Genomic DNA, 26,594 nt, shown 5'->3' with positions numbered 1-26,594 from the left:
CTCTTCCAAAGGTCCTGAATTCAATTCCCGGCAACCACATGGTGGCTCACAACCATCTGTAAATGAGGTCTGCTGCCCTCTTCTGGCCTGCAGGCATACATGCAGGCAGAATATTGTATTCATAATAAATATTTTTAAAAAAAGAAAATGGAGGTTTTGTTGGTATATTGCTGCAGGCTAGCCTAGGCTAGAGTGAGAACCTGACTCCCCAAGAGTTAGATGGGGAAAAAAAAGTTAGATGGGGTGGTTCACACCTTTAGTTCCTGCACTCAGGAGATCAGCAGGCAAGATCTCTGAGTTCCAGGCCAGCTAGTAATGTTTGAGACCCTCTATCAAGACAGAGAAATGAAAGTCTTCAAAACTTTAGTACAGAATGCAAACCATTTTCTTAACCAAATATAATTAAGAGCTTCCCTAATCAGTGTGAACACCATGAGTTTAGATGGTACAGATTTCTTTAAATAACATAATCCTTTCCTCTGAGTACCATACTATTATAAGATCAAAGTTCTTACTTCATGTGGTCTTTGCTCCTTCCTCATCCCACTGGGTTGAATTCTAACTAAACTCAAGATGGTTTCAGTCACTTTTGTGCCTCAGCACTTGAGGCTTTGCTTACCATCACAATGGGAGAATTGGAGCCAGTGAGGTGTGACTGTAATTGAATTTTTTTTTCTCTCTGGTGATGACTTAGAATATACTTAGGTTTGGCAAGTTTTGACAGACACTAAGGCTAAAATAACAACAAAATGGGTCTGGTGTTTGCTGACTTGTCCCAGTCTTGAGGGGTCCCCAATCCTCTGAATTATGGATAGAAGAGAGTGAGGTTAGGATCAGATTGTGAGGGGTGGACAAAGGCAAGGATGGATTGGGTGACCATTAAGAATGAGCACACAGGGTGCATTCTAACATGGGCAAGAAGGGGTATGATAATGTGACTATAGTAATGGGAATGGATTTGAATCTCTAAGAACCAGAGTGTGGGCTAGGGAGATGACTCAGTCAGTAATGTGCTTGTTGAGTAAGCATGAGAACCTGAGTTCAATCTTTAGCACTCATGTGAAAAAGCCAGGCATGGTGGTCTGCAGCTCTAAGCCTAGCACTGGGGAGATGGAGACAAGGCTCTCTGGCTAGGAAGTTTAGCCAAATTGGCAAGCTTTAGGTTCAGTGAGATCCTGTCTCAATATGGTGGAGAGTGACTGAGGAAGACAGCTGACAAAGTGAACCTCTTGCCTACACACACAGTCACACACACCAAGATAGAAATACACAAAGAATCAGGATATGAGATTTTTAAAAGTTTCAAAAATTATTTCAGTTTCACCCACAAGGTAATTTAGAACAAGCTAGTCTGGATAATGACCAGAAAGCAATTAAACCTGGGCAATGTATGAGTAATTTATTTTTTTAACACTATTTACTCATTTATTATGTATATGTATGGGTCTGGGTACATGCTGCATGCCATAGCATGTTTATAGATGTCAGAAGACAACTTGCAGGAATTGAGTCTCCTCTTCCACTACTTGAATTTTTTCATCAGTTTGTTTACTAAAAATATAGAATGATAGTTCTGTGCTTAAATGTCATTGTGAGTACATGAAGAATTCCATCAGACTCTTCATAAACACACTCTGAACAGAAGTAGAGATGTAAACAAAAATGACTGCCAAGACAGTACCAATGCAGACACAATCATCTTATACTCTGATACTACTTACAATTCCATCAACTCACAGGAGACACCACAGGGCTAAGGACGGACTATCACCACAAGATAACTTTTTGCACTTCCCAAATGGTTCTATATTTCAGCTGTTAATGTCAGTTCCCACAGCCCAACTTGTTTTTGTTGTTGTTATTTATTTATTATGTATACAATATTCTGTCTGCGTGTATGCCTGAAGGCCAGAAGAGGGCACCAGACCTCATTACAGATAAGTTGCGAGCCACCAAGTGATTACTGGGAATTGAACTCAGGCAGGACCTTTGGAAGAGCAGGCAATGCTCTTAACATCTGAGCCATCTCTCCAGCCCCACCCGACTTGTTCTTAACAGCAGAATGTTTATGTCTGTTGAATCATTCTTACACCTTTCTAGGCCACATCATCTACAGGCAGGAGAAACTGTCACTAGGTCCTTCATGTCAGGCATCCACATGTGACTTCCAATCTGTATATGCTTTAAGATACATGGAGAGACTTGCAGTAGAGCCACATAGATGTGGAAGTTCAGACTGGAGGAGATCATATCCGTATGCATCTTCTGCTTCAAATCCCTAGTCCAGCTTCGGCCCAACACTCTTGATCCAGCACATCAAGGCTTCAGCTCCACAGCTTACAGGTACCCCACCCTGCTTCCCCTTCCATATTGGCCACCTTGAACCCCCACCACACAGATCTTAAGACTCTAATTCAAGTTGTCAAATTTGGTGATTCACAAAGTTATCTCACTGGTCCCTGGATGAGGTATTCAGAATTATCACTATGGAGATATTAGAAGCTACATGAAAAATCATCCAGAAAGAGTCATATGGAAAGAATCATACAGAACACCAATATTGAAACACAAACAGGAATCTACAGACATCTGCAGTACGTAGTGAAGGGGAGATGGAGATGAGAGAAGAGAGAGGCAGCTACCGTAAGAGAGTACCAAGAAAAAAGAATTTGCAGAGGTAGTCAAGAGAAGCAACTATCACAGAGGCTGAGGCCTAGAAAGTGGGCATCAGTTCTGATGGAAACTTCCCAAGCAGAAGCAGATGACTACAGTAAGCTGAATGAAAAGGGAGAAGAGGCAGAGGCCAGCTTCCTGCATGTCCGTAGGTCAATCTCTGCCTTTCTAATGTGCCGCAGTAATCTAAAAGTAGACTACCTCTAAGGAGCGAGAACCCACAGGTTACTCCATGGCGGTCTGAGCTCAGAAACTCAGTTTCCAGACTGGGAATGGGTCAGCATCAAAGCACTTGCCTGGCATGCAGAAGGCCTCCTTGTTTTTATAGGTGCATCCCAGGCACAACTGCTTGGATTTCCAGGCTCATGTGTATACCAGGACAAAGGATTGCACCAGGGACATAAAAATAGACAGTAAGAAAGAGATAGTGCTTTTGAGAATGAGAGTAGACTTGTGAGCAGAAAAGAGGCATCCTCTCAAAAACTACAAGACTCATGACCAGCCTCTCCCAGATATGTATATGGTGGCCTTTTCTGTACATGCTGTTTGTTACAGAGAGTCCAGGTAGAGAAGAAATTCCAGTTCTCTCCCACTTGGCTTTCTGTACATCATCCTGTTGAGGTGTGTGTGCCCACATGTATGTGAAGGTCAAAGGACAATCTCAGAGTCGGGCGGTGGTGGCGCACGCCTTTAATCCCAGCACTCGGGAGGCAGAGGCAGGAGGATCTCTGTGAGTTCGAGACCAGCCTGGTCTACAAGAGCTAGCTCCAGGACAGGCTCTAAAGCTGCAGAGAAACCCTGTCTCGAAAAACCAAAAAAAAAAAAAAAAAAAAAAAAAAAAAAAAAGGACAATCTCAATCTCAATTGTTGTGCATGCCTTCCATCTTGTTTGAGACAGGGCTTTTTTGTTTTTTTGTGCACTGCTGCCAGGCTTACCTTTGAGCTTCCGAGAGTCTCCTCCCTGCCTTCCATTTGACCTTAGGAGTATTAGCATTACACATGAGTGCTACCACACTCTACCTTATGTGGGCTCTAGGGATGCAAACTCAGTCCTCATCTCATTTGAGCTTCCAGGGGATACCGAGACAGATTATCCTTTCAGGAAAGAGATTTATTAGAAGAGTTATTAACACATACCAGCAGGGCAGTTCAGATCCTATGGCCATAGGCAGGCAGCCAGACAGCATGGTAGAACTCAGGATCCAGGCCAATATGGTGGAATAGGGTGGCCTTACCTACAGGTTTTATAGGGAGGGGGTGGTTCCATTCAACGAGGTTGAGTAGTCTACAGGAAGAGCTTGCAGCTGGTCTGTCTCTGATTCCCAGCTGGCATAATGTAGGGGAAGTGGGAAGAGGTCCATTTTAATTAATGGTGTTCCTCTGAGGAGGCAGTATCAGATAACTTGGTGTGTATTAGCCTGGGGCCTACATACATAATCAGCTATGAGGGTAAGGAGAGACACATTTGGAGACAGACTTGACCTAAGCTGCTCTGTGAGCTAAGATTCAGCCAGTGTTTCACCGACTGAGCCATCTCCTCAGCCCTCATACATATAATAAACATATAATATTTTAATTGCATTTGTTTAGTTAGCATAGGTCTACCTGTGGAGGCAAGAGAACAAGCTGTAGTAACTGGTTCCCTTCTTCCACCATGTGTCTTCTCAGGGATCAAACTCATGTTGTCAGGCTTCACAGTGAGCATCTTGACCCGCTGGGCCATCTTGTTGGTCCCTAGTGTTAATCTTTTTTTTTTTTAATTATTTTAACTTTATTTTATGTGCACTGGTGTAAAGGTGTCAGCTTCCAGGGAGCTGAAGCTACAGGTAGTTGTGAGCTGCCATGTAGGTGATGGGAATTGAACCCGGGTCCTCTGGAAGAGCAGCCTGTGCTCTTAACCGTTGAGCCATCTCTCCAGCCCCCAACTTCAGTGTTAATCTTGGTGATGCTTTCCACAGATTTTTATCTTTTGGGGAGAAGAGGAAGGGTGGCACAGGACCTACGTGTAGAGGTCAGAGGGTAACTTACACGAGTTGGTTCTCTCTACTCCGTGCGTACCAGAAATCGAACTAAGATCCTCAGACTTGACAACAAGAGCCATCTCTACATTTTTTTTTTTGAAGCACATATGAAAAACAGAAGGGAAAAAAGTGCCACTCTGGGGGGCTGGAGAGGTGGCTCAGAGGTTAAGAGTACTTACGGCTCTTCCAGAGGTCCTGAGTTCAATTCCCAGCAACCGTCTGTAATAAGATCTGGTGTCTTCTTCTGGCTTCAAGGACACATGCAGGTAGAACACTATACTAAATAAATAAATAAATCTTTTTTTAAAAAAGTGCTACTCTGAAGCCTGGGAAAGTCATTTCACCTATAGCGTCAATGCCCTTAGCACAGAACGTGGAACTGTCACGGTGCTATCAACCCCTGCCCGCGCTGGGTCCTCGCTGGGTGGCGGGCTCGTCACCCACGCGGCGTTAGCCTGGGCTGTACCTAAATGTGTCCAGTGGTGCACGCCATGGCCAGGGAGCGAGTCTGGAGCCCGCCCTAACCAGCGCCACTTTACCTCTGCCGAAAACCTCCACGGAGGAATCAGCACAGCCATACGGCGACTTCCCGCGCTTCGCCTCAGCGCCTACTGCGACTGCGCGGGCTGTAAAGGCGGGAAACTTGAGGCGCCCACCGCGCGCGTGCGCCCTCTGCTGGAGCCAAACCGTCTTCCCAGTACGCATGCGCATTCCTCACCAAGCCCGCCTCCAGCTCTACCTCAGCAGCTAGCCCGCGGAACTGTTGGGGTTCCCCCTCCTTCCCCGCGGTCGGAGGCAGGGCGAGGCTACCGAAGGGGGGGGGGGGGAGGTAGAGGGCGGGGCCAGGATATAGCCACACCCACCGCTGGTCATTTGAGGCCCTCACCCTTCAACTCTCCACCATTAGCCAATCACAAGCCTCCCTATCCCAAGGGTCAGCCAATGAGCTAAGCGATCCGGCTGCTTCCGGCTCTGCGCCGGATTCGCCTCTTTCCCCTGGGCTCCCTGGGACAGGCGGGGCTCGGGAGGGCGGGCGTCGGCCTTGGTGACGCGCTGCGGGCCAAGGGCCAATAGGGGGCGGGATCTGCGATGATGGACGGGTTTACCGACCAGTGGCGAGGCGCCGGCCGTACTTCCCGTCGGGGAGAGAGTGTAATATGGCGAAGACCTACGATTACCTGTTCAAGCTGCTGCTGATCGGGGACTCGGGGGTGGGGAAGACCTGTGTCCTGTTCCGCTTCTCCGAGGACGCCTTCAACTCCACGTTCATCTCCACCATAGGTAGCGGGGCCTCGGGGCGGCCGGGGTCTGGGCTGGGCGCGCCCCTGTGGGGCTGGGCTGAGGGATCGACTCAGGATCCACCCGGGCCGAAGCTCCGGGAGGGTCGCGGTCCCTGACGGACAGCCGCAGCGGCCTTCACCTCCCCGAAGGGATCCCAGGCGGTGGCGGGGCGCCGGGGAGCGAGGTGCAGACAGGAACACGCAGGCTGCTGTCCTGGGCTGGGGTCCTGGCGCCTGTCAACGCCGTGTCCTCACAGCAGCCCTCAAGACTGTTCTTTGGGGGAGATCTCCGTCATATAAAAGTGGAAACTGAGGCATGGAGGTGACCCCTGGCCCGTGCATCACTTCGCTCGGCCTGTGCAGTATCAAACATTGTGGTGCTCTCGTTGTTGGGTGCTGTGTCGCTGGAGGAGGAATTTGAAACTGAGGGAGGGTGTGGCACGCACTGAAGGGCACAGTCTACAGGTGTCAGGGATGGGATTTGAACCCAGGTGTGCCTGACTCCAAAACTAAGGCCTAGCTGTCCTAGCTGTCTTACACCTTCACGGGGCCAGCACCGTCAATCCACCTTTAATCAGGACTCCAATCCAAAGTAGCACCTGTCATCCTGTTGGGGTTATGAGGGGGAAAAGTTCCAATGGGAAACTAAGATCAGCCGTGGCCACGTGCAGCCTTGACTTCCCTATCACAGGCCGTGGACGCCACCTGCCACTCTGAACAGCTTTCCCCCAGGGCTGCCTCACAGTGCAGCTGAACGGAATTGGCTTGTGATAGCCCAAGCCGTGACGTCAAAAATGGCGCAGACCTTGCTCCTTGCCTTGAGTAGTCATGGCCCAACTTGAGAAGGCTGGGCCTGAAAGTAACTCTGTCAGACACAGTGATCTGCGTGCTCTATGTCCGTGGATCAAGAGGTTGGTCCCTAGGCCTGGTTTATCCCAAGCCAAACCGTTGTTCAGTTGTTGCAGCTCTGGGTTCCATCCCCAGCACCCTGGAACCAGATGTGCTGGTGAGCAGGACAGCCCTAGGGAGGTGGAGGTAGCAGGGTCAGGAGTTCAAGGTCATCCTTGGTTACACAGACCGGTCAAGGCCAGTTTGAGCACAGGGGACCCTGGCTCAGAAAAGGAAAACTTTAGGGAATGATGTCTATGTGATGTCAACTATGCTGTATTGTCTCCCTGCCCTAGACCACTGTGTGCTAATGTCCTCGAAGCTCTCCTTCCTGGTGGGCGCTAAGGCAGTCGTATATCTGGTGTCATACCTGGACTCCAGGTGCTGTTCATCCTTGAACAAGCTCTAACCCTCTCTGATCTGACTTGGTTTAGAGGAGATGTGGCACTGTTTGTCTTGGCTGGTGCCCTGGGCTTTTAAGAATTAGATCTGTACAAGTGAAGAGGTTCATCTGGAGGACGCAGAGGGTTTAGGCACCCCTGTGCATGGGTGCATCTGAAGCTTCTCTCCCCACCCAGACATCCAGCTTTGGAGTCACCCTTGAGTGAGGACCAAGCAGGAAATGCAGTAGCTGCCCACAGGCTCTGACTGCTCTCAACACAGATCTCAGTTTCCCGGCCTCAGACACTTCCTCGTCACTACCAGCATTGGTTCAGGATGTTTTGTTTGCTTAATGTGTGTGTGTGTGTGTGTGTGTGTGTGTGTACACGCGGAGAGAGACAGAGACAGAGAGGGTGTGTGCGTGTGCACACTTTCTCATGCATGCATGTGCACATGCACACACATGTATGAGTGTGAGTGCAGGAAGCTGGAGGTTGACAATGGGGTTGGCTTTCACTCACCACCTTTTTTTTTAATTATTGGGAGGGTACATGCGTGCTGGTGCACATCTGGAGGTCAGAGGACAACTTATGGAGTCTGTTCTTTCCTTCCACCATGTAGGTCCTGGGGACTGAGCTCAGGTTGCCAGGCTTGTCACCAGCTCATCTTTGCTGGGTCTCACTGAACCTGGATCTCACCAAGTGGTGAGGACCCTTTCTCTGTGTCACCAATAATAGGATTGTTAAATTCATGCCATCATGTCCAGGTGTTTTTACAGGGTGTTAGGGGTCAAACTCACGTCCTCATGGTTATGTGGTAAGCACTTTATGGACTGAGCCATGTCCCTAGACTTTGTTTGGTTGGTTTGTTTGAGACAGGCTGACCTAGAGCTCACTGTGTAGACCATGCTGTCCTGGAACTCGGGGAAATCTTCCTGCCCCTGTCACCCGAACACTGGAATTACAGATGTGAGCCACCCTGCTCCACTGGTTTTGTTAAATTTATTTAGTGTATGTGCACATATGTTATGTCAAGTCAAGAGACAGCTTGTGGGAGTTAGGTTTTTTTCTTCCACCTAGTGGGTCTCAGGAATTAAACTCAAGTCCTCAGTCTTGGTGGCAAGTGCCTTTCCTGCTGAGCCTTTTTGCAGGCCGGTAATGTGTACTTTATGTCTCACATGTGTTTGTTCAGTTTTTCTTTTTGAAGTACTGAATATGGAGCCCAGAGCCTCACATTGGTTGGCCGCACATCTGACCACTGACCATCCATCTGGATGGTTTAAAACTCTCGGGCAGAAAACCAACCTAGTTCTTCAGGGTCCCTGGGAGGCAGCCCTCCTTTCCAGTGAGGGTGTATCTCAGTCAAGACCATCACCCAGTGAGGCAGAGGTGGCCCTTGAACCAGGACCCCTCCTCCCCAGTCATCCTCCCTTCCCACAGACTTCCATCTTCTAGGACATTCGTCTCCTTGGCTCTGAAGTTAGAGCCTGATTCTGGAGCCTCATGAAGTTACAGTTCCAAACTCAACTCTTGTGTTAATAGAAATAGGAGAGCTCATGGCCAAGCAGGACTCGTGGCCAGGGCTGCACAGTGACCCTGGACTTTCGTGTGTCACTGGACACGTGTGACACCTTGGGGACTGCCTCTGGGAGAGTCTACCCTGGCCACTTAGTCCTGAAATTATGCCGGAAGGTGCATCTATACTGAGCCAGCTCTTCTTGCTGTGTTCATTAATGGGCCAGGATTGAGTGCTGTTTCTTTTCTGGAAGCTGTGCCCCTGTGAAAGATTCTTCTCCAGAGCCGCATGAATTATTTGTGATGTGAACCTGGTCCTGCAGCGCCCTGAAGTCAGTTCTCAAGCCAGGCTCAGAGCCTGGCCACTTCCTCGGGCCCATTCATTTGGTTTCGGCAGACACTGTAGTGGTGTTACCATCTGACCATCTTTTGTTTGAGATGGGGCCTCGTAGCCCAGGCTGACCTCAAAGTCCTTATGTAGCTGAGGATAACCTTAAACTCCTAATCCCCCTGCCTCCATCTTCTGAGTTCTGGGATTGCTGGGATACACCAGCACACTCAAGTTTTTGGGTCCTAGGGGTAGAGTCCAGGATACTAGATAAGCAGTCTACCAAATGAGCCCCATTTTTTTTTAACTTTGACCGCATTTATTTACTTGTGTGGGGCGTTCCTGCCATGGTGCATATGTAGAGGTCAGAGGACAACTTGGCTGAAATCAGTTCTAGCCTTCCATCATGTGGGATCCTGGGCCTTAACTCACTGAGCCGTCTCACCAGTGTGAGTGAGTGTGTGTGTGTGTGTGTGTGTGTGTGTGTGTGTGTGTGAGAGAGAGAGAGAGAGAGAGAGCGCATGCGCTCAGGCTAGCCTAGGACCCTTAGGCTTAATCTTTCCTCCTACCTTAGCCTCAGATTGTTTGTAGCCAAGGCTGGCCTTGAACTCCTCCCTTTTCCTTCTCCCTCCAAGTGCTGGGGTGACAGGTGTGCACCTTCACCTCTGGTTTATGTGGTGCTAAGGGTGGAACTGAGTGCAGACTAGACAAGCCTTCTGCCAGCTGGACCACAGCCCCAGCCCCAGCCCCATATTTTAAAAAGATTTTAAATAACATTTATTCAGGCCCCAAAGCTACAGAGAAACCCTGCTTCAAAAACAATATATATATAAAACATTTATTAATTTGGTTGGGGTGTGTGTGTAGACATGTGGCCAATGTGTGGGAGTAAGACATCCTGTAGGAGCTGGTTCTCTACTTTCACCATGTGGATTCTAGGGATCCGGCTCAAGTCATTGAGCTTGTTGGCAAGCATCTTTACTCATTGCCCTTTGCCAGCCTGAACAGCGGGTAATCTGTGTCTCCTCTAGACAGAACTGAAAATGTACAGAGGACCCAGGCATGGTGCTTGTAATCTCGGCACTTGGGAGGCTGAGGCAGGAGAATCACTGAATTTCCGGTCAGCCTGGGCTGCGGGGTTTGCTGTGGTGCTACCCTCTTAAGTGTAAGAGCCACCCCCTGCCCAGACAGGGTCTCTCTTTGTAGCCCAAGCTAGTCTCAGATTCACACCTGGCTATCCATCTTAGAGCCCTGATAACTCGACTGTTGGCCTTCCCTGAAGGTGGGCTAGGGAGGCTCAGTGTTGGCAAAGCCAATGCTGTCTGCTGCTTCCGCCTGCACCTCCTCCCAGCGCTCAGTAGTTGTGTCCCTGCTACAGGAAGTCTCAATGAGTGCGGAGTACATAGTGTGTAAGGCTAAATGTGGATTCTATTCATGTAGCGGTGGAGGTCTGTCCTGCAGCTTTCAGTGACCCCCTTACTGTGCTCTTGTTCACCCAGCTGGGCTTGGGTGGAATTTGGTCTATTGTTAGACTTGAAAAGAGGCCTGTTTGTATCTCCAGGAAAGTTCATGAAACTGAGGTCCGGTCTAAAAGGAAATGTAGGCCAGTGAGATGGCTCAGCAGGTGAAGACCCTCGCAGCCGAGCCTGACAACCTGAGTTCAGTTCCAGGTCCCCACACAGTGGGAGGAGAGAGCTGCTCCTGAAGGGTATCCTCACCTCCCAGAAGTATGTATTAAAGAGAACCTGTGGAGTATGGTCAGAGTTCCTGTGTAAACAACATGGCATAGCATGAGAAGGATTTGAATACCATCAGGCTTTAGTGTAGGTAGAGGATCCATAGCCAGCTCTCTTGCATGCCATGGAATGGGTGTTTATAGTATGTCTAGTGTTGGTGTGGTAATGGTGGAAGGTCCCCACAAAGCCATTTTGAACAATTTGAGCAAAAGGGGGACTGGTGACTATGTAAGCAAAGAACATTCCGGAAGAGAGAAGAGCCCCTAGAATACTTAGGATGTGTAAGGTACTGCCAGGGAACCAGCATGGCTGCACAGAGGGCCGCTGTCATAGTCATTGTTGTATTGCTGTGAGGAGACAGCATGGCCAAACTGGGACTGGTGTACAGTTTTAGAGGCTCAGTCTGTTATCATGGCAAGAAGCGTGGTGGCATGTGTGGCACTGAAGCAGTAGCTGAGAGCTGCATCCTGATCCACAGGCCAAGAGAGAGAGAGAAACTGGACTTTTTTTTTATGTGAATGGGTGTCAGGTCCCTGGGACTGAAATTATACACAGTTGTGAGCTGCCATGTGCGTGCTGGGAATTGAACCTGGATCCTCTGGAAGAGCGGTGGTGCTCTTAACCACTGAGCCATCTCTCCAACCCTGATTGGGCTTTTAAAGGCTCAGAGCCCAACTCCAGGGCCACACCTCCTAATCCATTCAAACGGTTTCACTCTCTGGTGACCAAGCACTCGAATACATGAGCCTATGGGGGCCAGTGATGTGTGGGTTCCAGAAATCAAACCCAGTTGTGAGGCTTGACAGCAAGTCTGTATATATGCTGAGCAAGTCTATATATATATATGCTGAGCCGTCTTGCCAGCCCTTAAATTAAAAACAAAACTTTATTAGAACTACATCTGATTGATCTGCCAATTTACAGTAGCACCTTTTAGTATGCTTTGAGTTGGACATCCATTACCATAATAAATTTCAGAATGTCTCCTTATGCCAAAAAGAAACACCAACACCCTCATGCCCCCTGGCCTGGCAACGTCAGGCACTGTCCTCTTCTCCAGATTTGCATGCTCTGCCAACCTAGTCACTCCGTATGTGTCCTTCCTGTCTGGCTTCTCTCACGTAGCATTGTGTTTTTGAGGCTGCTCTACAGTTATCTGTCATGTGAGTCCTTCATTCAGCTCAATGGCAGAGTAATATACCACCACAGAGATGGTCTGTTGCTGGGCATCCTGCCTGCTGCTGGGCCCACTGGAAGCTCTGGGGTCGAGACCAGCTTCAGTATATACTTAGACTTAGGGTTGTTTTTGGTTTTTTGTTGATCTTGAGGATGGCCTCTGACTCATTATGTAGGCAAAGGCAATCATGAACTCCTGATCTTCCTGCCTCCACCTCCTGGGTATTGGTGTGCTGGCACAGTTCACCATATTGCCCTCTACCCTGCGGCTCTGGATGGAACTCCAGGCCTTGTTGTAGATGCTATGCAATAGCTCCATACCTGAGCTGCATCTGAAGACCAAGGCTTGTATTTTTGAAGGCTGGAAGGGGCAGAGAAGTAATAGTGGGCACCAAAGAGCTTCCAAGTCGCTCTCAGCAGAGGGGAATACAGAGGTAGAGAGTTAGCACCATCACAAAAGGGGTCTTAGGAGGTGACATTGGTGCAGGGCTTTGACAGGTAGCTGGTAGACCATCTGTACAGAAGAAAACCTTTATCTGTATATACCAGATTTGGAGAAACATATCTATAATCCCAGCCGTTAGGAAGTGGAGGCAGAAAAATCAGGAGGTTAAGGCCAACCTGAGCTACATGAAATTCTGTCTCAAAAATATAACAAAAAGTAGGTACGTGAACCTGTGCTGTGGCTAGGAAGGGAGGATGTGGCCTGTGTGTGTGCAGTGCACTGTGGAGTGGTATGGGTGCTTTGGTGTGCAGGACCTGGTCTGTAGAAGGCTTTAGGATGCCCACTGTGAGGCCCAACCACGATGCAGGAAGGTGGTGCCAGCGTGAGATGGGCCTGCCCACCTCCCACCAGCTATCGGCTTCCTCCCGGCTCCCTTAGCCTCTACAGCCTCAGGCTCTGCTCCGAGCAGGGAAGGATACTTCCAGAAGCTTCCAGTCTTGATGGGGTAGAGAGAGCCCTGAGCTCCTGAGGACCCAGCACCCAGCTGCTGCTCCATAAGCCACAGCCTGTCACCAGCCTAGGCTGGCAACTCAGGAAGTGGCCTGACCTTAATAACACCTTATATTCTTGTTTTTCTTTCAGGCATTGACTTTAAAATTAGGACCATAGAGCTCGATGGCAAGAGGATTAAGCTACAGATATGGTGAGTGCTGTTGCCTTGTGCAGCCCGCAGCTTGGGCTCCACGGGGCTCCACACTTGGAGCAGAGCCATTGGCTTCCCTTCCCCACACACTCTATCCTTTGGTTTTGGGGGGTTTTGTTTGTTTGTTTGTTTTTGTTTTCTGTTTTTGGGGATTTTTTTGCTCTCTGTGCAGCCTCTGCCACCCAAGTGCTGGAATTAAAGGGGTATAACCACATCCAGTTCCAAAGATGACTTTGTATTCCTGATTTTCCTGTATCCCCTTCCTAAGTGTTGAGATGACAGGTGTATATCACAGCACATGTATGTATGGGTTTTTGTACTGATGGGAATGAACCCAGAGCCCCGTGCATGCTAGGCAGACACTCTACCAGCTGGGCAAAATTCTTTGGCAGCAGACCCTGGTGCACAGTCCTTTTCCTCAGAAGCTTCCAGAGTTTCATACCCAGCCCAGGCAGCCATGCTCTGCTGGCCCCTGGAGCCTGTGGGTGAAGAGCTATCTGTCCAGTGAGGCTCCGTGACCCTCTGTGCAGGAGGTAGCAGAGACAGCAGAGATAGGGACTACTTCCAGAAGTGTTCAAGTGTGGGGCTGGAGGGGATCCTGAAGGCCCAGTGCTCTGCAGATAGCGGAAGCCATGGCTCCTGTCACCAGCTCAGTCTGGTGGCTCTGCCCTCCTATGATCTTGGAGAGTAGGCATAAGACGCCTGGCCTATAAATTTCCTCTTTCTCTTTTGTTACGACAGAGCCCCACCTTGTAGCCCAAGCTGGCCTGGAACTTACAGTCTTTAGCCTCGGGTTCCCAGGGCCTGGAATGACAAGTGTGTGCCACCGCACCCACCTGGGGGTTTCCTTCCGAGCCCACAGCCTCACCCCAAATTTTAAAGGCCTCATACCACTTCCTGTTTTTTTCCCTTGAGAAGAGAGCCCAGGCCTCGCCTCACTTCCTGATGTGTGGACCTGAAACCCACAAACAACCTTGAAGAGAAGGTCAGGCCCAGAAGCCATGAGTGTTCACATTCCTCAGCCCTGAGGGGGGCTCCACTGCCAGAGTCAGTCAGGGAAGTGTGAGCATCCAGGTTTCCATCATTGGTATGGACTTGGGGGTAGCCCAGCATCCTTGGAGGCTGAATCCAGTCGGCCTTGGGCAGATAGACCCAAATCACTTGAAAAAATATGCTCCAGTGGGAGATGTCATCATCCCAACCCTCATGGGGCAGGCAGGAGGGTCACAGCAAAGTTCTAGGACAATTTGGACTACACAGTGAGAACCTGTGTCAGAACCAAACAGAAGGGTGTGGTCAAGCATTCACCAGCCAGGCACCCCTGGATGGGAGCAGAGAGCCTAGGTGCCCCTCCCCCATGTTGTGGTCAGTTCCCTTTAATCTCAGCATGAACCATTACCCGGCTTGCCAGTATCTATGGGGGAACCTCCTGGGTGCCCTTGACTCCTACTAGTCATCACCCCAAGTCTGACTTCAGACTTTGAACCTGTGTGAGAGAGTCCTTGTCTGTGCTCAGGGCTCAGTCATCAGCCCTGGCCACATGGTAAGTGGACCCATAGAAGGTCTCCACGTCCAACAGAGTGGCCATGTGGCAGCCTTTGTGCCCAGGTCCAAAGTGACACAGTCCCAGCAAGCCAGGTCACCTGCCCTGGCTCCTCCCTCTCCACTGCCCTCAGCATTCTCACCGGGGAAGACACTGGGAAGCTGGACTGGGCTGCCATTGACATTTACCGTACATGACCCCTGCAGGTCATCTCAACTAAAATCACAGTAAAATGAGAGCTTTTGGGCTCGGTGACAGAGCACTTGCCTTAGTATACACGGGACACTGACTTCCATCCCTGTGCCACCATAAAGTAAGATTCAAAGCCAAGGGGCCACCAAGATGGCTCAGCAGGTAAAGGTGCTTTCTGCCAAGCCTGGTGACCTGAGTTTGATCCCCAGGACTCACACTGTAGAAGGAGAAAACCAGCTCCTGCAAGCTACTCCATACATGTGCTGTGCACTCACAAACAAATGAGAAAACAGTAAAGGCAAGAGGTAGAACTTGGACTTTGCACTAGACCTTTTTGTGTAATTCAGGTGTCCAGAGCTCTTGGGAGGAACCATGGGCTCAGGGACGAAAGACATGTCCTCGCAGTCCTGGAGATGAACCTGAGACCTTGTGTGGATTAGGCAAACACTGTACCACCAGGCACACCGTCCCTTTTGTATTCTGTATTGGAGTCTCACAGTATATACCAGACTGGCCTGGAACTCAGTCCTCCTGCCTAGGCCTCCCCAGTGCTGGGATAACAGGCAGGTATGTAACTGACACCTGTTTGTAAACCACACATGACATACCCCATGTGCCCAGTACTGGTCACACCAACTCAGGCACCACCTCCCTGGACACCGCCTCCTTCGCAAAGGTGCTGACAGAGTGAGCCGCAGCACCAACTTGGTCCCCATGACAATACCTGGAAGCTAAGGCATGAAGGGGACTTGGAAAGGCCTCAGCTTATCACTCCACAGTCCCCTTTGTGTCGTCATGGGGATAGCCCTGCTTCCTGAGCAGGAGGGCCTCAAGGGAAAGAGATCCAGCAGACTATACATTAATATATATATTAACTAATCATTAATATCCTTCATCTTCCTTTCTAGGGACACGGCTGGCCAGGAGCGGTTTAGGACGATCACGACAGCCTACTACAGAGGCGCCATGGTACCGACTTTGTTACTGTTTCTGTTCTTGATGTGGAAACAAGCATCAGCAGTTCATAGTGCGAAAGCCTGTGTTTTGTTTTGTTTCATCTTGTTGAAACAGTCCCAGATGTAGCCCAAGCTGGCCTAGAACTCACTTCGTAGGCTGGGATGGCCTAAGACTCAAAATCCTCCTGCCTTAACTTCCCAAGTGCTAGGGTAGCAGGTGTGTACCCCTGCACCCAGCTTGTTCTATGTATTCTAAAACTTGTGTGTGCGCGTGTGTATGTTCATGTAGATGCACATGCATATGTGTGCATGAGTGTGGAGACTAGAGATGAGTTAGCTCATCTTCCAGCATTGTTCCTTGAATGCTTCTGGCTTGGAACTTGGTAGACCAGGCTAGCTGGCGATGAGCCCCAGGGGTTAGCCTGGCTCTGCCCCCTCAGTGCAGGGATCAAACTCAGGCTTGTGTGGTAGGCACTTTATGGACTTGAGCTTATCTCAGCCCCCTTTTTTGGTTTGAGTTTTAGACAAGGTTCAGGAACTCAGAATTTTCTTGCCTTAGCCTTCCTAGGCTGGGATATCATAGGTGTATGTCACCACACCTACCAAGACTTAAGTCTTGTGGAGCCTGTGTTCAACTCCTCAGGCAACCCAGCACCCAAACTGGCTCCAAAGAGGTCAGCACGCCCTACATCGTCTGCATATACAGTACACTCTCCCAGGCCTCAGACCCAGGGAAGATAAATGGTGAGAATATCCTTTTTTGAGGGCTGAGAGGAGCACGAGAAAGCCCATCCTTACATGGAGGACAAACCCTGGACTGACCTCCCAGTACTGGGAAGGGCCACATGGGCCACATCAGCATCTCTGGAATTTGTTAGAACAACTTGAAGGCTGGATTTACTTGGGGTTATCATTGTTCCATCTTCTGCCTGGGCCTGCAGCCAGATGACATGTCAGCAAACTCACCCCACATATTCCCCCATGGAGATGAGGGGACAGCGAGAAAGGACGGAGTCCACCCTAACCAGGTCCTGCTTGTGTGAAACTATGCAAAACAGGGTATCAAGGGACAAGGTGGGCAGGAGCTACCCCAGTCCTGCCCAGAACTCTGGATCACACTCCCAGCTGTCTCCTCTGAAAAAGTGGAACATGCCTCAGGCTGCTATGAAAACAAATGACCATCTGCCCAGAGTCCCATTTTCTCTATCACACTGTCCCTTCTGTAGCTCACCTGTCATTCAGGGCCATAGACCCCAGTTCCTCCCAGCAGGCTGTCCACACTGTGAGGGCAGCTTGAGAACTCACAGGGACACCTGAGGAACCTGGGAACAAAAGACATGAATGGTGACATTAAGTATTTAGAGCGTCCAGGAAGTGCGGCTAACATTGGAAACTCAATCCTATGGCCTGCAACCTTAGTACCCTCATTAAAATTAATCCTGTTTTGCCTCTCAAGAGCACTGGGGTCTGGGGATACCTCTGCCCTCTGGACCTCTCTGGGCTGAGATAGTCACGCTGAGCCTCTCCTTTACCCCCCACCTAGCACCTTTGGCTTTAGCCACATATCTCCTTGGATCATGACTATGCCCTGAGTACAGGTGTGGACATGAGCCCTGCTCAGCAGCCAAGACTTGACAGTCCCTGAGAACTGGGCCTGCACCAGCACCAAGATAGTAGTGGTCTCCTTGCGGTCTCCTTCAGTGCTGAAGCACATTTGCTGTGTAACATAGGCTGGCCTGGAACTTCTGATCCTTCTGCCTGGAACTTCTGATCCTTCTGCCTGGAGTGCTGGAATAAACAGGCCTTTGCCACCATGTCTGGTTCACAAAAGTGCCATTGTAGAACCCAGGACTTCATGCATGTTCTCCCTACTGAGCTTCAGTCCAAGTCCAATGTTTTTGTTGTTTTGAGACAGGGTGTTACTATGCAGCCTGGCTGGTCTGGAACTCAATATATAGACTAGCTTGGTTTTGAACTCAGAGATCCACCTGACCCTCCCTGCTCCTGAGTATTGGTATGAAAGACATGCACCACCATACCTGAGCTAGCTTTTCCCTTGGCACCACCTCTGTACCTCAGACTTGGGGTAAGCCTCTGCTTCAGCTTCCTGAGTACTGAAATTACAGGCCATGGCAGCTCAAGTTACTGTGTGTTTATTCTCATTTCAGTGCTGTGAATGCAACCCAGGCCCTCAAACATACCTGTCCCTTGCTGATTGTTCCTCTTCCTTGGCCAGTGTGGGTGGCCTTAGAGAAAGGTTGTTGTGTTCTAAACAGGACTGTACCAGTAGCCTGAGGGAGAGGAGAAGCAGTACCCGGGCTGGAGCCAAGTTGTGGGCCTTGTGATAGTGCTACCACCGGGCCATTGTAGGCACCGCATAAACCCAGGACATTACGGGGCTATCAGAGGGTGGCTGCTCTCTGTCTCAGCATCTTTTGGGGCTCTGGGGGGGTGGGGGATGGGGTGGGGAGTTGAGAATTTTACTATTTGGTCCAGGCTGGTCTCAAACTGCCTCAGCCTTCTGAGTGTTAGGATTTCAGGCATGAACCAGCACTCAGGTATCCTGGACTTCAGTCTTAATCAGAAAGATCTTATCTCCTATGCCTTGGTTTCTCCTCTACAGTAGCAGTGGTGTAGTTTGCTCAGGCTGCCTGAGGCCACTTTTTGGATCTCTTGGGACCTGTGGACTTTGTCAGGTGTCCCCTCACATTCATTAGGGCTCTGACTAGACCACTCATCCTGGGGTGCAGACCCTTCCAAGGTCAGGGTCCAAGTGTACATCCAGCCTCAGGTTCCTTCCTGCTGTAAGCCTGGCACATAGTAGATATGGTGGCAGGTATCCTGAAAAGGCACTCACTGAGTCTGGAGGACTTTGGGGAGTACGGGCCCACACTGGTGCTAGCATAGGGAGCCAGCAAGGCTCGAAAAGAGGGTGTGGCAAGGTCTAGCTTGGGAGTCAGAAAGGTCACCATGGAGATGGGGAAGCTGACAGGCTACATTGAGACAGTGGTTCTCTCTGGCAGTGGCCACACCCACTCCTGGTGGATACCCTCTGTGGACCCCTCAAAGCCCATCTCTCTCTCTCTTTTTTTTTTTTTTGTTTTTTGTTTTTTGAAACAGGGTTTCTCTGTGTCGCTTTGGAACTAGCTCTTGTAGACCAGTTTGGCCTCGAACTCACAGAGATCCTCCTGTCTCTGCCTCCCAAGTGCTAGGATTAAAGGCGTGAGCCACCACAGCCCGGCTTACTCATGTCTCTCTCTTCCCACCCAGGGTATCATGCTGGTCTATGACATTACCAATGAGAAGTCCTTCGACAACATCCGGAATTGGATTCGGAACATTGAAGAGGTGAGGGCCCCTTTTTGCTTCCTCTCCTGAAACTATACCTCAGAGCCAGGAACATAGGGGACAGGCAGAGAGTGGGGCGTGGGAACAAGATGCCTGCCATCTGCCCAAAATCTCCATTGGCCCAGGACCCACACAGTAGTGTTTAACTGATCCTGCAATCATCTCTGCTTAGTTAGGGTCACATGAGCATTTGGCTTTTTATAGAGAGAGGGTTCTAGAGCATTCGAGACTTGTATTTGGACGGTGTGTTTCAAACATTTTGAGCTATAGCCACAACAGAGTGTGAGCCTGTCTAAGCCCATATTCAGGCCAACAGCTAGTCAAAGGAAAAGATCCTGAACTGTGAAGGGACAAGGAGGCAGCCAGCCCAGCCCAGCCTCCCCTCCTGCAGCTAACTTTGTCCTCTGATCAGTGCCCAGGTGCTGCCACACCCCATACCTTCCTGGCCAGCTCCACCTGTGGCCCTGATGACTAAGCAGGTGGAGCATTGGGTCTAGGATGTCTGGAACTTCACCCATCTATAAAGCCACAAAGGAACACATACACTGCAGACCCAGGGCTGGTGGACACGCAGGCCAGGCTGAGAGGCAGGCCCTTTGTTTATAAGCAGTTGCTTTGGGCTTGTGTGCCAGGCCTTGCCCTGGCTGCAGAAGCCATCTTGGTCAAAAGAGGAGTCATCCTTAATTTGGTTTGGGACACCCTGCGCGGTCCTCTGGCAGGCAGGAGGTGTGGCCAAGTGGAGAAGTGTTTCCCTCACAGCAGAACTGCTTTCTGGTGTTTCTTCTTCAGAGGAGCCGCTGGAGGGAACTACAGTAGAGCCATTTCTAAGAGAGGTCAGGGTTGGGCCAAGCCTGGGTGCTTGTCAAAAACTTAGCCTAAAGTTTTGGCTGTTCTAGACACAGCCTTGTTTCTAGATCCTAGAGAGAGGAGAGAGTAAAAAGGTCCAAGCAGGCATTGGGGCTTTAGCTGGCAAGTTGCTCAATGAGTAAAGGCACTTGCCAGCAACCCTAACCTCTTGAGTTCAAGTCCCAGACCCCACAGAGTGGAAGGAGACAGGTAGTCCTCTCCATGGTCTGTGCATAAAATGCACACACACGAACCAACACAGAACAGCAAGGAGGGAGTGGCTAAGGTCTCTCGGTGTCCGTTCTGGGATCCCTGGCCCTGGAATGTGATGACCGTGACCTATAGAAGCTATTTACAGTCAAGAAGGATTCAACAGGGGGCTGGAGAGATGGCTCAGCGGTTAAGAGCATTGCCTGCTCTTCCAAAGGTCCTGAGTTCAATTCCCAGCAACCACATGGTGGCTCACAGCCATCTGTAATGAGATCTGGTGCCCTCTTCTGGCCTGCAGGCATACACAGACAGAATGTTATATACATAATAAATAAATATTTTTTTAAAAAAAGGATTCAACGGCTGGGTGCATGGCTGTCAGCCCTGAGTAATCCCCATCCTGCCGCTTTGACCCTGTTCACCCTGTTCTCCTCAGCATGCCTCTGCAGATGTGGAGAAGATGATCCTGGGGAATAAGTGTGACGTGAACGACAAGAGACAGGTGTCCAAGGAGCGGGGAGAAAAGGTGGGTGCCAGAGCCAGTTCCACCCCAGGGGACCCATGTGCCCCTTCATAGTCTGTTGAGCAGAGCATAGCATTGCCATCCTGGCTTGCTTGGGATGGAGGAGAGAGCCTTATGAGGTGGTAACCCCCCAGACAGGGCTAGAGGATAGGGTGCCTGTGGCTAGCAGCAAGAACTTGGCAGTGAACTCCAGTCATATTACCAGAATCCACCAAGGCCAGGCACAGCAAGGAACAGAGCTGGCGCAGGCCTCCTCTCCTCTGCTCTCTCCCGTGTGGTGCAGTACCGTCACACAATGAAGGTGACACCCTTAGCCTGTCCTGGCCTGTCACTACTTGAGCTTTGTGCCAGCCCCACCCCAGCTCCCATCCCTTAGGGAGCACTGAGCTGACTGTGTTTGTGTACCCATTACAGCTGGCACTCGACTATGGGATCAAGTTCATGGAGACCAGTGCGAAGGCCAACATCAACGTGGAGAATGTGAGTTCCCAGCTCCGGGGAGACACGGGCTTGTGGGGCTTGTGGGGTCAGTGCTGGGGCCTTAGAGGCCTTTCTTTGGGAGACTCAGCCTGGAGTATCTGAGGAACTGGCCTCTGGCTCAGGGGCCCCAGTCCAGTGTTGCTGATGGGGCCTCTGCAGTGCCCTCTGCTGGACATTCGGGGTACACGCCACTGAAGCCAACCCAGGGGATAGCCACACTGAGAATTCACAGCCCCATTTCTGTGACCGTATCCTCATGCTGTCTCCAGGGCAGTGCCAGCTTGGCACCTGGCCTGCAACCTCTCCCTCATACGCCTAATGACACTCAAAACAGACCTACAGAGTTCAGGAGGCTGATATAGAAGGATTGCTGGGGCCAGCCTGGGCTACACAGCAAGACTGCTTCAGAAAATAAACAAAAAACTAAATCGTCCACATCACCCCACACGGTACCTGGAGGATAGTGTCCAAGACCCTTGCCCCCCTCACTGGGCTTCACCCCCACTCCTCCCATAAGCCACCTGGGTAGGCCCAGCCTCCACAGCCTTTGCTGCATCTCTTCCCTTTTCGTGCCATCAGATGCTTCCTTCCCTGTCCAGGCCCACCACCCAAGGGCAACAGCTCAATGCCCTTTCCCCTAGCACCACTTCCCAAGTCACCAACACTGCATGGAGACGCTAAAGCCAACCTCCCTCTGCATGTTCTCTCTGTGGGCAGTGGGCAAGTAGGTCAAGACAGGAGAGGCCAGGCTTGGTGGTGACACACATCAGCCCTGTACTTTGGAGGTGGAGGCAGGAGAAAAAGGAGTTTGAGGCCAACCTGGGCTATGAGAAAATCTCTCCAAAATAAAAGGGTAGGGGGTTGGCATGGGCAGACACAGCCAGGGATACCTTCCAGGTCCTCCAGACCCTTCTGAACCAGTTAACCACTTGGGACCTTTGGGCCAAGGCTCACATGGTATCCTGTGAGCCTCTGTGTATAAGACCCCCTCACACTCACAGGATTGCTGGTCTAGGGGAGGTGCCCACACAGCTGGCCTCTGTCCACAAGGTGCTCTACAGAGGGTGACAGATGGGAGTGCTTAATTGGGAATAGGAGGAAGTGTTAGCTGGAATCCCTCCCTCACTGCCTGCCAGCCACATCCCACCACTAGAGGGCTCTGACCACCTGCTCTTTCCACAGGCATTTTTCACTCTCGCCAGGGATATCAAAGCAAAAATGGACAAAAAATTGGTGAGTCTGGGTTCTTCCTAGGTCTCCACGTGGGGTTCTGTAGGATGCAGCCATCCTTGACCAGGGTGGCACATCACTGCCCAAGCCTACTATCCTGCTCTGTGTGTGTGTGTGTGTGTGTGTGTGTGTGTGTGTGTGTGTGTGTGTGTGCGCGCGCGCGCACAAAAATCAGCCAGAAGTCAATGATGTCAGGTTATCAGGTATCTTCTTCCTTTTATTCCTACCTTAGATTTTGAGGCCAGGTCTCACTGAACCTGAGCCAGCTGCTTAGGCTGGGACTCTGGACAGTTAGTTGCCTCAAGACCTTCCTTTCTCCCCGCCCGAACACTGGGACTAAAAGCACCACCATCGTGACTTGTTTTGTTGCTGTTTTATGATTTCATTGTTTGTTTGTTTTAATGTGTTTGATATTTTGCCTGCATGAATGTCTGTGCACCATATCTGCACACCATGTGCATGCTTAGTGCCCGCAGAGACCAGAGGGCGTGAGCTCAACTGGATCTGAAGTTACTGGCAGTTAGGAGCTGCAGTGTAGATGCTGGGAATTGAACTCAGGTCCTCTGAAAGAGCAGCCAGTACTCTAAATTGCTAAGCCACCTCTCCAATACCTGTCTGTCTGTCTGTTTGTTTGTTTGTTTGTTTGTTAAGGCAAGGTCTCATTATGTAGCTCTGGCTAGCCTGGGACTTCCCATGTAGACTAGGCTATCCCACATAGACAACCATCTGTCTCTCCTCCTGAGTACTGGAGCTAAAACCATGCACCTCCATGCCTCACATCTTATTTTTTAAAGATTTATTTTTAGGGATAAGGGGAGAGAATATGCACATGTGTGCTGGTACCTGGGAGTCTAGAGGCATAGGATGCCCTGGAGCTGTATATCATGGGTGCTAGGAATCAAACCCAGTTCCTCTGCCAAAGCAGCCGATGCTCTTAACTGCTGGGCTGTATCCCCAGCCCCACATCTGGCTTTTTGTGTGGGTGCTGGAGCTCAGACTCACTGAGCTGTCACCCCAACCCTTTAAAGCCTAGCAGGCCACTGCCGAGCAAAGAGAGCAGGGCTCTCCAGAGTGAGCCGAGTGTGCCACTAAAGCCTGGGGGCATGGGGCACATAATGTGACCCTGCTTCCTGAGCCTCAGTTCCAGCCCCTTCCCGTCCCCAGATCCACCTGTGTGGTTAGAGGGCAGAGAGTACTCGTTCCAAGGCTCTTTAAAGTCTGATCACTCACAGCTCATGTGAAGTACAGCCTGCCCTACAAGTCTCACAGTGTCCATCCTGAGCTGTATGAGTTCAGCCACTGAGGCCCAAGGTTTCTCCGCAGCATCCCCTCAATGCTTACATCCAAACAGCAGCATTTCCTGTAAATCAGTGTACCAGATAGGTGCAGCATGCAGCTCCTACAGCTTTGGTTGTATACTTGTTTGTGTATTTGTATGTTTGCTTTTGCGTCAGCATAACATGGTCAGAATTGCAGTCCTGGGTGGGTAAGATAACTGAGGTAGATACCCAGAACCCACACTGTGGAAAGAAAGAACTCACTCCCACAAGGTGTTCTCCTAACTGCATGTGCACACGTGTGTGTGCAAGAGCATGCACGCACACACATGCGGACGTGCACACACATGCACGCACAAATAAATAAGTAATTTTTAAAAGTTTTCTTTATAAGAGAAAGGTTAGAGTTTAGGTTCTATGTCTCTGGCAGCCCCTGGACCTGGGCACCACTGGGGCACAGGGTCAGAAAGCTCTAAGCCCATACCTCCAAGCCCTAAGGGACATTGTCTCTCTGACTCTTGGCTGCCTCCGTGATAGACGTAGGGATGTTTAGCATAGAAGAATGGGTAGACAGATGGAAGCAACAGGGACAAAGGAAGAGCCGAGCAGACAAGATGGTTTGTACCACTGGGGATGTGGCTCGGCAGCAGAACACTTGACCAGTATCCAGTAGGTCCTCATCTCTGCCCAGCGGGGACAAGGGACAAACAAGTGTGGAGGGAGGGGAGGGAAGGGTGAAGGCCTGAGGGATCGTGGAAAGCAGATGAAGATGGCTCTGTGGGTTTGTGAAAGGTGATTGAACTGTCGGGATAGTGGGATGGTTGGTTGGAAGAGGGTGGGTGATGGCCGCAAGAGTTCGTGTGGGTGGGATCCATGGTAGATGAGCAGGAAGGATGATAGGTGGGCACTTGAGCGGTGCGTGGGGAATAGTTGGATGGACAGTGGTGAGTGGACCTGGGTGGCGATGCTGGAGTGGTTAGCTGGACAGTGGTAGGCGGACGGACTGGATGACCGATGCTGTGTGCAGGTAGTAAACGGTGCTATAATCCACATAAGTAACAAGGCACACTTGTGACTTCAGGAAGGGAACAGTCCGCAGGGGAGCAGCCATGGGGTCAAGATCACAGTAGAGCAGCAGAAGAGGACCAGCTTCTTCCGGTGCAGCCTCCTGTGAGGACAAGGTCACCGCCCATCCTGAGCCCCCCCGGGCTCAGCCCGACTGACTGTGCCTGCCCTGGGTGAGCCTCCACCTCTGCTGCTCGGATACGGCCGCCCGGACACAATTGAGAAATTGATTATTTTAGTAACCGTCTGATCTTTTCCACCTTCAGAGATGGAACGAGTTAGAATTTTGCTGTTTTTCCTGTGTCATCTGCCAGTCAGGCCTTTCCATTTCTTGTCGTATTGCCACAAATGGAGAGAAGTGGGGTGGGGGCGTGGCAGCCACCATCTCCAGCCTCTGTCCCTTGTCCCTCCACCACAGAAGTGAGGCCGCTGCCGGTGGTGCCCAGCCTGCCTGGCCCCATACCCTGAGCACCGCCACAAGGGCCACTGCAGGCAAAGCCTGACACCTGCCTTCACCTGTTCTCAGTTTTGGACAAGTGACAAAGAACCCTGTCCCCTGTCTCCTTACGTGTCAAACCAAAGGGAAGCACAAACTAAGGAAAAATCTGTGTAGAGGATTTGGAAGAAGTGGACGGCTCTCATGGCCACAGCGGGATGGGAGCCTGTGGTCCAGCCCTGAGGGGACACTGTACCCACAGCAGGTGATCCTGGCATCACCACCACTCACCCACGACCACTGTCACTGGGCCACCTGCCTCAATGGCACCAAAACCGCCTCCCCGCTCTTCTCATCCTCTGGCTGGCTCCAATGGGACATTCCTTTTCTAGCTGAGATGATTTTTTATTTTTCCAGATTCCTAACACCATGAAATGATTCCGTCTTTGATTTTCTAGCAGCATACCCAGGCGATCAGGAACCAGCGTGACTGCCCTGGCCCCACAGGAGCACCTGGTCCCTGAGGCCCAGACAGGCATTCCATGGCACAGTGCCACCTTGCAGTCTGGTGGGTTGTCGCTGTCTTTACCCAGTTGTATTTTGACAGCTCTGTCCTCCAGAGAGACTGATTGGGACCAGATGCTCTGGCGGGAGGGGTGTTGCCTGGGAGCCCCTTCCTTTTTACTCTAACCCTTCCCCAAGCTGCTGTCAGTCCAAACTGTCAGCATCAAAATTCCTCCTTTTTTTGAAATTAAAACCAACATACCAGCAATAGTCTCCCTCTCCTGAAGTCTCCAACGTTTCCTGTTTACACTGACCAGTACACCTGAAAACAGATTAAAGTGCATTTGAAAAGCAGTTCTGCTCACCCAGCACCCACCAGGTGGCCTAGGGTCTGCAGAGAGGCTCAGCAGCTGAGCACTTGGCAGCTCTCCCCAGGGACCCAGCAGCCATCCATTGCCAGTGGCTCCTCAGCTAGGGGTGGGACTTCATGAGTCCCTCCCCCATCCACGCTAGCATTTTGGTTGGTGTGGTTTTTACTGGTGTGGTCCTGTGACAGCCTTGTGAGTGCAGCCACAGCAGCTGTGAGTTACTTGCCGCCTGTCTTGTCTAGCAAATACTGTTCTTCGACCGATCGTAGGCATCCTCCCCTCTGGCTCTCACTGTGGGCTTCCCACCTGGGTGCACTCTGCCACACTACCCGAAGACCTTGCCCTTTAAAAGGTCACCTCTTTTTTTTTTTTTTTTTTTTTTTTTTGTGGTTTTTCGAAGCAGGGTTTTTCTGTGTATCTCTGGCTGACCAAACTCAGAGAGATCGCCTGCCTCTGCCTCCCTGAGTGCTG

At 50.6% G+C, this 26,594-nt stretch overlaps 1 protein-coding gene across 1 annotated transcript; it reads left to right on the top strand.

Annotated features, from left to right (window-relative positions):
• Window positions 1–5,828: 5,828 nt before the first annotated feature.
• On the top strand, window positions 5,829–26,025 carry Rab8a (RAB8A, member RAS oncogene family). The gene is made up of 8 exons (XM_038328568.1): window positions 5,829–5,975; window positions 13,085–13,145; window positions 15,789–15,849; window positions 19,107–19,184; window positions 20,677–20,766; window positions 21,178–21,243; window positions 22,426–22,476; window positions 24,832–26,025. The coding sequence occupies exons 1-8, from the start codon at window positions 5,852–5,854 to the stop codon at window positions 24,922–24,924; spliced, it is 624 nt and encodes a 207-aa protein (XP_038184496.1). The 5' UTR covers window positions 5,829–5,851; the 3' UTR covers window positions 24,925–26,025.
• Window positions 26,026–26,594: the final 569 nt, after the last annotated feature.

The sequence above is a fragment of the Arvicola amphibius genome, chromosome 4 (genome assembly GCF_903992535.2).
Source record: "Arvicola amphibius chromosome 4, mArvAmp1.2, whole genome shotgun sequence".
NCBI lineage: Eukaryota > Metazoa > Chordata > Mammalia > Rodentia > Cricetidae > Arvicola > Arvicola amphibius.
The sequence above is the reverse complement of the archived record's forward strand: the minus strand, read 5'-3'. Positions and strand labels throughout refer to the sequence as shown.